This window comes from Netta rufina, assembly GCF_964035555.1.
Source record: "Netta rufina genome assembly, chromosome: 21".
NCBI lineage: Eukaryota > Metazoa > Chordata > Aves > Anseriformes > Anatidae > Netta > Netta rufina.
The window spans coordinates 8,492,356-8,505,598 of NC_140145.1; the positions used below are offsets into that span (position 1 = coordinate 8,492,356).

General features: G+C 52.8%; 1 protein-coding gene across 1 annotated transcript in view; it reads right to left on the bottom strand.

Annotated features, from left to right (window-relative positions):
- The window catches only part of LHFPL7 (LHFPL tetraspan subfamily member 7), a gene marked incomplete at both ends in the record, with an annotated part of 61,025 nt that extends 47,991 nt beyond the window's left edge, over positions 1 to 13,034 (bottom strand). The window contains 2 exons of the mRNA XM_084299476.1: positions 1,707 to 1,845; positions 12,747 to 13,034. Of these exons, the coding sequence (XP_084155602.1) occupies positions 1,707 to 1,845; positions 12,747 to 13,034 (427 nt within the window). The remainder of the gene's footprint in view (positions 1 to 1,706; positions 1,846 to 12,746) is intronic.
- Between the last annotated feature and the right edge of the window lie 209 nt (positions 13,035 to 13,243).

The window sequence follows — 13,243 nt, forward strand, 5'->3', positions numbered from 1 at the left end:
CCTACTGCTCTGCTGGCATCTCGTGGTAGTCTGACAGGGCTCTACCCCATCAGAGCTGGCACTGCAACAGGGACAGAGCTGACCCCACCAGCAAGCTCTCTCCCAAAACTCATGGGCTTGCTCTGCTTTCCTTCTCTTCCATATAAATTCATCTGTCCTTCCCCAAACCTGCTTTTTCTCCCCGAGATAATGTAATTTTGAGGAGGAGCTTCTCTTGCTGTCACCCAGCTGCTGGCTGGGCTGCAGCTGATCCCTAATGAAGAGCTTCCTCCTGGAGAGGGTGGGAACAGGGAGAGGAATTACAAGGGAGAGAGGGGGGCAGCATTTCTGAATCCAAATACATTAAACCACTTAATTCTGTTGACTCAGGGCTGCCTTGCTCTGAATAGGAATTAATCTACAGTGAACCAAAATTAAAAAGCGCAATACAAAATGCTTAGCAAGGCACCACCAGGGTTTAAAGCAGCCCATTAGCTTGCTCAAATGTACCCAGTAAATTTTCATTTGTCAATAATGCTTAAAGCCTACAGTTTATTTACAGCCTGTTCAATATTACCGAGCCCCCTCAGAGTGCCTCATTTGTATTTATCTAACACAGTCGGTTTCCTTTCCAGGGATGCTTCCTCATCCCTCAATTTACACTCGCTTGTACCTCTCATTGCAGAGCCAGATGTGGCACCCCCATGGGCAAAGGTGATGCAAGGTGACCCCTTTCCATCCCACTTTGTTCCCAAATGGAGACCCCCCTGAGCCCAGGTTCCAGGTGACCCACACTGTGCCCTGGTTGGGGCTGAGACCCCTCAGTCCTGTACCCAAAGGACCCACCCTGGCCACACAGGGAGGTGATGGGAACCTCCAAACTGTAGCCTTCAAGGGACGTGTTGGTCACCAGCAATGGGACAGGGGCATGAGCAGCTGGCTCTGCCTGCCCGTGGCATGGCTGTGCTCCAGCAGCCGTCGCTGTCAGGCCAGGCCCCTCCATCTGTCCCCAAATCGGCTCCCGTGGGATGAGTCGCAGCGAGGAAAGCGCCTAACAGGATTTCCCCCAAAAGCTGCTTGAATGCTGGCAGGCTGATAACAAAGCCTGGCTGGCCCCGAGGATTTCTCCAAGGAAAGAAGTTTATTCTCGGGCACAGACACGAGGGGGTGCTTTAAATCCCTGCTGCAGCTCATGGCTGGTGCAGCATTGGGGCTGCTCAGCGCAGCGCTTCAGAACCTGAGGTGCAGCTCCCTGCAGGGTGGGTAGGGCTGGGGTGGGTTTTGTGCCCTGCAGGGAGCACAGTACAGGGCCAGCCCTTCCCCTCCATGCTAGTGCTTTTCCAAGGCAGACACATAAAAAGAATGCAACGGAAATAAAATCTAATAGGGCATCAGGCGGGCGGGCTGCCTGCAGGGTGCCTGGAGAGGCCAGCAGGAAATGTGGGCTAGGGAAGGTGACATCCAGTCCCGGTTATAAAGCGTATGGAAGAAAATGCCTCCAGAGGCTTAACCTCAAAGGTGGCCCATTTTATAAGCACTAATACAAGAGTCAGTTGCTAAAGTGAAGGTCTGTTCTCTCTTGTCCCAGCATTGGTTAGGGTTTGCAAGTGCCTCTTGCTGCTGGGAGCCAGGATGCTGTGGGCTGCACAGGCATGGGTGGCTGGGCAGTACCCCAGGGAAACCCTCCCTGTCCTTCCACCCCAAAGAGCCAAGTCCCCGTCACTTGCCTGCTGCTGTCTGCATGTAGCCAGCCAGGGTGCACACTCGCCTCTCGCACACTCCGCTGGGCAGCAGGACGGCGACGATGGCCAGCAGCGAGCTGAGGGCCAGCAGGACACAGCCACCCGCACACAGCACGGCACTTGTCTGGAAGGACACACAGGGCAGTCAGCAAGGCAGTGTCCCCCACCACCCCCACGAAACATCCCCACAAATTCCCCCTCTCCTACAGTGGAGTGAGGAGCAGGGCCCCGCACGGGTGACTTCTCCCACTTCTTCCTCCTTCTGCTGCTTAAATTCACCATTGAATCTTGAGCCCACGGTTCACCCGTCACCTGGTCCCAGGGGTTATTAGTATTCGGGCAATGGTGATAATAGCAAATGTATTACATGCATGAAGGGCTACGTCATTAATACAAGTGCCATTAGATGCCTGCAATGCGTGTCAGTGCCTCCGCTGAGAGTTGAAACACATCTCATGACGGCACCTGCCCCTGCAAGCCCAGCAATTAGAAGGTATTTTGCCAGTGCTCCACGGTGGGGAGCCCACTGCTGCAAAGGTTTAATTGCAGCTGGCTCCCACCACAACACCGGGCTGCTCCCTGGTCTTTGATTTAGCCTCTTCAGCAACAAAACTCAGTCATTTGAGGCTGGAATTCAACTCCAGCTCATGCTGAGTGATGATGCTTTGGGTGCTGGTGACTCCAGGAGTGCCCAGTGGCAGCATTTTCTGGATAGGCAAAGGGGAGGCCAGCACAGCCTACAGCCTGCCTCAGCCACTGCCCAGCTGGTGTGGAAGCAGTTTTGCTAATTAATATTCTGGCCATAACGCGCAAATTGCATCAGAATCTAAACCTGAGAAAAGCATTAATTTACAGCAAAACCAGCTCAGCTGTGTGTATGGGTGCCTGATAGCTGCACTGTTGCAGTTTCTGTCCCCATTACAGGTGGCATTTCCATCTCTGCCAAGGGGACGGCGCTGGGACCAGCAGGGATGTGTGCCAGCCCGGCCAGCAGCATGGTGTGGCTGGATGGGGAGGACCCACGAAGGGTGCCTCCTCCTCCAGCACCCAGCTCCTGGCACTGTTCGAACGGTGCAAGGGCATCTCAGTCCTGGCATTGCTGCAGGCACATCAAGTCCTGTTATTTCATAGTATTTTATAGCAAATTCCGTGAAATGCTTCTGGCTTTGGTGAGTCACCCAACAGTAACATCCGTGCCTTGGCTCCATAACGCAGTGCTCCTGTAGGACAGGTCTTGTCCCAATTTTCCTAACAAGACTCATTTTCATAACCCATGTGGGAGCCACTAGGAGCTCAGGTCCCACCTCCACCCATTCGTATCCAGTCCTCACCCTGCTGAGGTGTTCTGGTTAAAAATGCAGTTTTCCTTTTTTCCTCTTCCCCCAACGTTCAAGCTTTTGGGCAACCACGGTTACTATAAAAACAAACCCAATAAACATTTCTGTTTGGTGCCCCTCACCAAAGAGGTTATAAATCAGGAATACAATCTATTAAATGCGTGTTGTGCTGCGGGAACCACAGGCAGACTGGAGGGTGTGAGGAGGAATTGGGTTTCCCCTCTGATGGCCATGGTGGGTCCAAACAGCAAAGAAAATCTCCCTGTCCCCCTGTGACTAGTGGTGCTGCCACACAGGTCTGATACTGTCCTGCCTCTACCTGTGTTACCTCCCACTGAGCTGTATTTTTAGCACCTGAGACATCTTTGAGGTGCTGGGGCAGCAGATCTGCTGTCTGCCAAGCCAAACCAGGAGCTGCTGTTGCTCCACGCAGGGACGGGCTGGTGCTGGTGAGGAAGCTGCCGGGTGCCACCCTGGCACCCCGGTGCGAGCGCTTTCCCCAGTGCTGTGCAGTGATTAAAAATCAGCATTTAATTTATGGGCTATTTTTACACTAGAGAAGCAATGCAAATGCTGTCCTGGCAATACATTAATTCCTGACATGCAATGGAAAAGGCACGGCAGTGCAAGCAGCCACCAAAAGGAATGGAGAGGGCGCTTAGTCAGGGACTGTGGAATCTGCTCCTCTCTTCTGCCTCTCAAGACACTGAGACCCCAGAGACAAGTGCTGCCTCAGGACAGGGGACACCGCTCTGGTGACCAGTCCCTGGCCCCGTCATAGCCTCTGAAGGACCCAGAGAGCAGCAGCATGGCACAGAAATGTGTACCCATTAAAAAAAAAAAAAATTACTCTAGCTGGCGTCTGAATTTCACCTTCCACCCAGCAACATGCAAAACCATCCTTCTTTGCAGGAACCATTAATTATTTACAGCAATGAATTTTTCAGCAGAAAGGGGTCTTGTGAAGCAGGCCTGCGACTCTCCCGTGTGAAGCATATTATTTTTAATGATCGAGGCTCATCATAATTATGTTGGCACAACTCCCCTAAAAACTTGCAGCTCCTGCTAGAAGCAACCTTGTAGCTGCTCAGGCTACTAATCCCCGTGGAAACGTGCAAAGGGACAAAGTATTTTTCAGGCCACAGCACCGGGAGAAAAGGCACAAATAGGATCAGTGCAGGTGAGTCTTGTACTGAAAGAAGAGCCAGATTGGTTCAGATCCTGCCATTGGGGTTTGCACAGGCAGGAGTGTGAGTCCTGGTGCTGGCAGCACCCTGGTACACACAGTGGTGGCCAAAAAATCCAACCAATCCCTTTGCCGGGGAATCTAAGGTCATGCTCTGAATAGAACTTAAGTGGGCAGGAGGAGTAGGTAAACAGTGAGCTTTGGATGGAGGCAAAGGATCCTGAGCTGCCAAGTGACGTTGGGGCAGGGTGGGTAACAGCTGAGCGGTTTTGCCATGGGGCACAAGTGACAGCAGTGGTGCTGCTGGCCCCAAAATGGGTGGTAAAAGGTGCAGGCACAAGGTGTCTCAGTGCAGATGGCAAGAGACCCCACTGCAAGCTGCTGGTCCTAGCCTGGCTCCCACATTATCCTGCTATGCAATACACACAGCTGCTTAAGCACAAGGTGCAAACTTCTTTTTTCCTACCATGTTGGCATTACCTCCCAAAGCCCTGGATACACTCCTGTAAAACAGATTTTTTGTTTGTTTGTTTCCTTTACAGGAGCTTGTCTGGAAATTAAACACAAGCGCTCCTGCCCTGTACTGGAATTGCACCTGCAGATCAGCAGCCTCTTCCTAAGGAAAATAACAAGCCCTAAGTTTGAAAAAGTTCATGGAACAAAGGTAAGAAATTGTGGCAGCTAAAAAGCCTCTCCCTCCAGCTGCACAGCACCTCCCTCTCTCCTCTCTGTTTGTGCCTGCTGCATCTTGAGCGGAAAGGAGAGGATGCAGGAAACAGGATGCAAAGGCTGAAAACCAAAAATAGATGGGGGGGAACAATCACGATACATCAGCTCAGGCAGGAGCAGGAAAAAGCCCATTCATCACATGAGAAGGCACAGCTCCCACTGCAAAACTGGCCATGGAGAAGCAGGACCTCGTGCCCTGTGGCTGCTGCTGCCCAGGCTGTGAACAATCCTGCCTCTGCCGTGCCGGGAGATGTAAAACCATGTCAGATTTTCTGCTCCCACTCCTGGGGAGATTAATTGTTTATCCCTAAACAAATTAATAGTCCCCTGGTGGGACTGTAAATTTGTCTTTATGTAGCGTAGTAAATTCCGATTAACAACAATCCCCTACCCATTATTTTAATATTTTACAGGTCTGACACGCGCCATAGCTATGCCATTCACTAAGCAATAAATCTGCTGAAGATACCATTCCATTCACCAAAAAATCAAAATTAAAACATCACACAACGACCACCCTGGGGAGAATCACTTAATGTCCCTAATGGAAAGTTTAAAAAACGGTTAAGCCATCCTTTGAATCCAGCATCCATGATCTTTGTTGCTTAAAATGAAAAGAGCAAAGGGAGAAAAAAAAAAATCCAGTGAGCTGGTGCTGGGAAGTGGTACTTGGCGATTGGTTGAATGGAGATAAACCATTTTGTCCCTTACATTGGGATCTTTCCTGCTGAGATGGAAGCTGAGCAGAGCTCCCACGATCACGTCCTGCATGCTGGGTCACACCATGCCACACATTAGTTTATGAATGCAATTTATTAATTGCAGCTTGACCACCCTGAGAGCTGCCATCCCAGATGGGGCCCATGGTACACAGAGCAGCAGGCTGAAGACAAGGTTACAGATTGCACATCTTTGCAAATGGGGGCAGAAAGTAAATACACTAAATAATTAGGAAATAAAGCCAGGGGCTAACTGACAAAAGAAAAAGAGTGAAGGTCACAGCCTGTTTGGCTTTCTGGGGTTATCTGTTGAGGCAAAAAAGGTTTGAGAAACCCTGAATGAGCTGAGGGAACACCGGCTTGAAAAGCAATAGCAAGTAAAAGGGGACAAAACTTAATCAAACCTTTCTCTTTTTTTTCCATGCAGTCCCTTCCCATCAGAGCTCTGTGTGATTAAATATTCATGTGCAGAAGATGTTTTGGGGTCAAACTGGGTAGCGCTGTGCCTAGGGAGGCAGAAACCAAATGGACACTGGGGTTTTAACCTTGTTAAAATGAATCAGTGCTGGACAGAGGTGCTGGCTGGGAGTGCAGGGTCTGGAGCTTGCAGCAGTACTGGCAAGGACACAGGAGGCTGCAGTGGGAGCTGATACTGGGAAGTGGCTCCAGATGTTGGCAGCTGGGCTCATCCCTGCTGCGGGGCCTGAGATGCCCCTGGCTGGGCGCCGGGTGGAGGAGGAACCATCACCACCAGCTGTTGGAGGGGGAAGTAAGAGGGTTGGGATGGATCAGCTGCAAATACTCAAACTGGTGTCTATCTGCAGGGCAGCAGCAACACTGGAGCAGCAAAGTTGCCTTCTCTCCAACCCAGTGCCCAAGGGGGCTGTGCATATACCTGCACCATGCAAGACTTGCAGCCGCCAGCACCATGTGGCCACAAGGTGTGTCAATCTTCCCAAAATTTTCTGTGAGTTTTGCACTGAACCATATAATCACTGCTTTTCATCCAGACCCCACTAGGTGAGGCTGCCCTGCTCCTGAAATAGTAGCACCTTTTCCTTGGTCAAGGACACAGGAGGGAATCTTGGTAGAAAACCACGAATATCCACCTGGGTGCATGAGAGAGGCATCTGTCTCTGCAGGAGATGCTGCGTGCAGAGGGGTGGGTGGATCAAGGCTCGCAGCTTGTTCGTATTTCCCCCACACAAGTCACAGAAACAAACATCCGCCATCTGGTCGGCATTATAGCAGCGGCCGGGAAGAGGATCCCACACGTCCTCATCTTCTCCTCCCCAGCAATTACCTTCCTTTCGGCACCATCTGAGAGCTTTCGCCTTCCTATTTGATATTCCATCCCCATCCTGCTCCCATGCAGATGTTGTTCCCTGCTCAGCAGCACTGGGAAGTGCCTGGTGTCATCCGATGGGGACATGGGAGTAGGTGCAACCTCCCAAACCAGCCCTGCAGTAATGTGGAGCCCCAGGCAGGACGCTGATGGGGGTGGCTGATGTCTAAGAGTGCCATGAGCTGGGGTGGTTTTGGCTGCGACGTGTGTGCTGGGGCACAGGGACACAGAGGAGGCAACGAATCTTCAGTCCTCTTTTCGTCCCATTTGAATGAAGATTTTGGTCAATGAGGACCTGGCAGCACCACAGCATGCACAGGGGGTGCTCCTCACCAGCTCAGATTTAGCTGCTCATACACAAAATTCAGCAAAAATCCTGTAGCCACAGCTCAGCCAGTCCTGGCCTTTCAGGTAACTTTCCCACTTTCAAGCTAACTGGTGTTTTCAGCATGAATGCCAGAAAGGTTAGTGCCCAAACTGATTGAAGGGAAAAAAGAAAAAAAAAATCATTTTAATTAGGGAGAAAATAAGAGACAGATAATACGCCTGATGAATTATGGCTGTCTTTCTTCCAGTGCCATTGCATCTGGGGACGCTGGAAAGCACCTCTTAATGGCACTGCTTTATCTAAGAGGATGATGGATAGTGGTGAAAGAAAAAAAAAAAAAGAGGAAAAGTAAGACATTAGCACATCAATGGTGTGCCTGTGACCTCCATCAAGGGATGCGAACCAACTTAATGAAATTTTAATTAGGCAGCAAGCAGTGCACTGTCGCCGGGTACCAGATCAGACCTTCTCACCCGCACTCTGTCATTATCCTTCCTCGGGATAAGCCCTTTTCTGGCACTGACAGCAAAGCCAGGCTCATCGTCCGGGGCTGGGGAGCTCCCCCCAGGTCTCCCAGCTCTCCCATCTGCTTCTCCCTACAAAGCCGCCAATAGAACTTGCAGCCTCAAGGGGGATGGAGGGAACATCGTGCCATCAAAATGTCCCTGACGTGTCCCCACCAACTTGCACCCAACTCTGCTCTGGGTCCCACGAAGGAGAAGAGCAACATTCAGCCCAAAACGTCCCCACAGGTGAAGGTCCTGCCCTTCAGGGCAGGGTTCAGGGCTCCCTGTTTCTGTTTGTCCAGAGCATTTGGGGGCAAGTGACTCAGCACGAGCTGGTTATCACCATCACAAGCAGCCGCTTCTCAGCTAAGCCCTGGCTGCTGCTCAGCCACAAGCAGCGATGTTGCAGCTAATACCCACCTTTCAGTGCCTTTGTGTAAGCAAAGCAGCTTCTGCCTCCTGTTGAGACTGGAGCTGTTAGAAATAATCCCTAGAGCAGGCTGCGTGTATTTTCAGTCAACTTGACCTTCCATGGCCCACCCATGAGCTGGTCTGGTCTCAGCAGCTGGGGAGGCATTTCAGCCCTGCTTACTGGTGAGAAGCTCCCTGGCTGGTAAGTCCTGGCTATCGTCTGCTACTCGGGCATTGAAGTGTAGAGCCAAAGTCACAGGTTTCCCCAGCACTGGGAATTTTATGTTATATTAACATAGGTCAAAAAGCTCTGTGTGGCTAACAAAAGGAAATAAAGTCTACTGCAAAGTAACACGCATGAAGAGGAAAATGGAAGATGGTGATTTCAAGACTTTCTGAGCGCTTATGCTTTATGCCAAGGCTGTGTAAATGCAATTAAAAATCAAACTATCTGATAGAGGTAGGCCAGGAAGAATCTGTTCTCTCGGGAAGGTCTTTGATGAGGAGCTAAAAGTTGATTTCCTGATAACCCCAAATTAACACGCCGGCCTCATACATGGCCCTCGGAGGAACAGCAGGCTCTGCCCAGGAATGGCAACCCAGGCACACCCAAGATGCTCAGCTCCTCCTTGTGCCAGAGCCTGTGCTAACAGAGGAGCAATGGATTTTCTAAAATCCTTTCTTTCCCATGCATAGGGGCACACCACATGCTTTTTCACTGGGAATGGGACTGCTGCCCGGCTCTGCAAATCTGACCCCCACGAACAAACCTAAGGTCACACTGGGAACCAGTGGCTGAACTGAACAAGAAACTGGCAATGAAACAAACACATGAAACTGGCAGTGGAGGTGTATGAAACCTTTCAGCATCTTTTAATACAAGGGTAAGCATGTGTGCTATGCCTTTTCTTTAGGCTTCGCTGGATCTTTTCAGTCCCTGCTATGGACAACAACCCAGGACAGACCAACCCAGGTACCTCATGGGGCTGTGCAAAGCTTTCTCCCTCATCCTAGGTGGGTTATTTTGTGCTGTGCTCCAGCAGGTTACTTGCTGGCTTCATAAGCAAATGGTCAATGTGTTTTCAACCTGAACATCATGGGCTGATCAGCTTCTGTTATTTTAGATTATGTGCTTGGCAAAGCCTGAAAATAATTGGAGACTATCTGAAAAATAAAAATAGAATTTTGAAATGAAGCAGCACTAGCTTCTGAAGTGCAGCACTGACATACGAACCCATGAGCCAAATGTTCCCACTGAAAGAGAAAATAAATTAGCTCAGCATAAAGCACTATTTTGCACGCTCACATAGGCAGACAGGGATCTGGCACCAAAAAAAGAAACAGTGAGATGCAATGAAGCAGCGCACAGCTCCAAAGCTTGCCTGTTTCTCCCATCTCTTGCAGTTGGGCTCCCAAGAGCAATCTTGTTTCCCCACGGTGCCTGCACCCCTCAGGATGCCCTGGCAGCTCCAGATCCTCCCATGATAGATCCACCTTGCCATCAACTGTCCGTGTAAGGGCCTCGCTCATAAATCAGCGTTGGCCCCTGGGCAATGTCACCACTCTCCTCACCTGGCACCCACCAGCCCCTGCCCAGTTTCCATCTGCCCCTGCAAGGTCTCATCCTGTGTGAGCTGCCCGAGTGTCAGCCACATCACTGGGTACCAGTGATGCTGAGCACAGTGCAAAGCCTGAGCACCAAGAGGGTTAAATTAAAGGTACCCATGGTATTAGAAAGCTGCAAAGTAATTACGAAAGGAAGCAGAAAAAAGCCAGCAACTCTAAGCAGACATGAAGGCCCTCTTAAGAGAAAAAAGGCATGTTAATTAACCTCTAGACATGATTCAAAGAATCATTTGTAGCATGATTAACATAATCCCCCAAGTGCAAACACAAAACTGGCATTAACGATCATTCGCTGGGCTGAATGCTCCCCACCCCTTCATCGAATCAGCACATTTGAGCAGGGGATGATTTGACACATGGTAACCGTGCACGTTTCAGGAAACAAAAAGAATCTCATCCCCGGGGACTGGACATCCTGGCTGCGGCTGCTCCCACCCCTGTGCTCTGCAGGTGGGTGTCCCCCCCAGGTGTGCTCTCAGCATCCTCCCCAGGTGTGCCACCAGCTCCACACTAGAAGAGCTCCTGAGCCCTGTGTCAGCTTTTGCTTGCTTGACTCCCCACAGCCACAGCTTCAAACCCTTCATCAAAAGGCTGGTGGCTGCTATCAAAAGCTCCTAGATTCTCCTCCACGTTAGGATCTTGGCTTTAATTTAAAGGAGCCACCCACAAGATTGCTTGAAAGATTGGAAATGAATGTCACATGTTCTGAAAGCAAAGAAAAAAGAACCACAGTTTCCCCAGTTCGTGACCTCCCCCATCTCTCCAAAAAGGAGAATCTCCTGCTTGAACTTGGGCAGGGCTCACAGTGCTCAGCTCCCCCATGCTGAGCAGCAACTCATGCAGGTGCAGGAGGCTGCTCAGGCAAGGGAGCCAAAGCTGTAGCCTGCCTTAGGAAAGCTGCCACGGGTGTTTTATTACATCGTACACCATCGAATAATCATCACAACAGGTATTCGCATCCTTGCCATGGCAGAAAGCTGGTAGGGGAGCACTTTTCTCTGAAACAGACTGCACTGTTTGTTGTTCATCAATTATTTGGTTGGTATTAATTAAGGTAGCAAAGATGTGTCACCAAAATCCCCTGTAAACCCCACACAATACCGTGACATTGTTCATCCTAACCACAGCCCAACCTCGGGAGCTCAGAGGCTTTGCATTACATGATATTCTGGATCTAGAGGCTTTTCAGAGGCTATTAGATGGCTGAGGCTGTTTGTAGCTGAAGCTTGTTCAAATGAGTCACTGCTGAGCTTCATTCTTATCTTGAAAGTTTGTTATTGCTTGGAAGTGTTTATCTGAATTACATTTGCAAAAACATCTGAACAAAGGCCAACTTATGGAAACGACAGCATTTTTGCATGTTTTTATATAAATAGGAAGGATTTTAAGCAGCCGGTTCTTTTCTTTGCAATTCACAATATTTGTCTTTAATGACAGTTTTAAGGACCATGACAGGATTTAAACAATCGCACGCAGACCTGACATCCTTGGAGAGCGAGCAGCGCAGCTCCACGACAGGCTGAGAAATCCAGCTACTGACACCCATTGTGCCGGGCGCAGCCACGACCTCGCTGGGATTTAGCCCCCATGTTGGGATTTCTGCAGCATAGCAACCTGGAGCAAATCAAAGCTCGTGTGTTTTGGGCAGCAGCAGCAGCAAAATCATAAAACCTCAGGGTAAGAAGCTAAAAGTAAAAGAAAAAAAAAAAAAGGAGAGGAGGAAGAAGGGGCAAGGGCAAGCAGCCAGCAGGCACCAGGGCTGGGCTTTGTGTGCTGCGTGGTCCCAGTGCACACCCACCAGGGACAGGCGGCCTTTGTCACGCCAGGACACCGCAGCAACCCCTGGGCCCTGTGGCTGATGAGGGCAAGCAGGGAGGCCTTGGCCTCCTCCTCCCAAAACCTGGCAAGGGCATCACCTGGGGCTGGCCAGGTGGGGAACGGCAGCAGTCCCCACATCCAGGCTCAGTCTCTGGAGCCACGTGTCCCAGAGGCAGCAGTTTTGGCCACCTCCCTGTTCCCTTTACACTTAGCAAACTCAGCTGGCACGCGATGCTCAAAGCCCCACTGGGGAGCACCAAACCTGACCTGTCTGAGCCCCGACTCCATCCCACACGTTACGCAGCAGCTCGCCCGGGCAGGTCAGGAAGGTTTGGGGTCCAGGCAGCTAGGCACTGCCAGGAGCCCTGATGGGGCAGGCAGCAGGGTCAGACCCATGGCACCGCTGGGGCCACGGCCAGGATGGGCAGCGCAGCAGCACTCGGGCTGCATTGCCTGCCACACCTGCACGAAGAAGGTACCCAGGAGGTTCCCATGCAGCACGCCAAGCGTGACCGGGAACCCCCAGAGGGAAGCAGCACCGCGGGGTCCGCAGGACACCTGGGAGGTGCTGGGGGAGTGCTCAGGGGCAGGACTGGGGGGATGCCGGGGATGGATGGGATGCTTGAGAGCAGCGTTAGGGGGATGCCGGGGATGCTCAGGGGAAGCACGGGGGATGCCGGGGATGCTCGGAGCAGGACAGAGATGCTGGGGCGGGTCTGGCGGACAGGATGAGGGGATGCTGGGCAGCCTGGATCCGAACGGGAGATGACAGGGGAGGCTCAGGGAGGCGAGGAGGAGGGCAGAGAAATACCGGAGAGCCTGGGGCAGGTCCGCGGGGATGCAGGAGGGATGATGGAGGGGATGCCGGAGAGCTCGGGACTGGGTGGAGGGATGTCGGGGAGGTGCTGGGAGGATGCCGGAGAGCTCGGGGAGGGACGGGGGGATGCCGGAGAGGTGACGGGGGGACACCGGGGAGTCCGGGGGAGGTCGCGGGGGGCGCGGCGGTCCGGAGGCGCTCACCTGCCAGGAGCCGGAGGGGATGTCTCCGAAGCCGCCGGGACCGGCGGAGCCGTGGCAGCCTCGGGGCGGCCCGGCGCAGCGCCACAGCAAGCCGAAGCCGGCGGCGGCTCGGCCGGGCGGCAGCAGCCAGGCCGGGGAGAGGAAGGCGGCGGCGCAGGCGGCCAAGAGGCCGGCGGAGAGCAGCGCCCAGAAGCAGCCGACGCCGCTGCACATGGTGCGCCGGCGGGGCAGGGAGCCCGCGCCCCGCGCCGCCCCCGCCACCGGCACCGCCACCGGCACCGACAGCATCGGCGGCGCCGCAGCGCAGCCGCCGCGGCCGGGCGCGGGGCCGGCAGCGCTGCCCGCGCCCCTTGCGCGCTCCTTGCGCGCTGCCTGCGCGCTGCCTGCGCGCCGCCCCCCCCCCCCCCCTTCCTCCGCGGGGCGCGGCTGAGACCGGGCGGGGTGGGGCGGGGGAGCCCCGCGGGGGCAGGGGGGCAGCGGGCCCCCCCCCCCCCCAC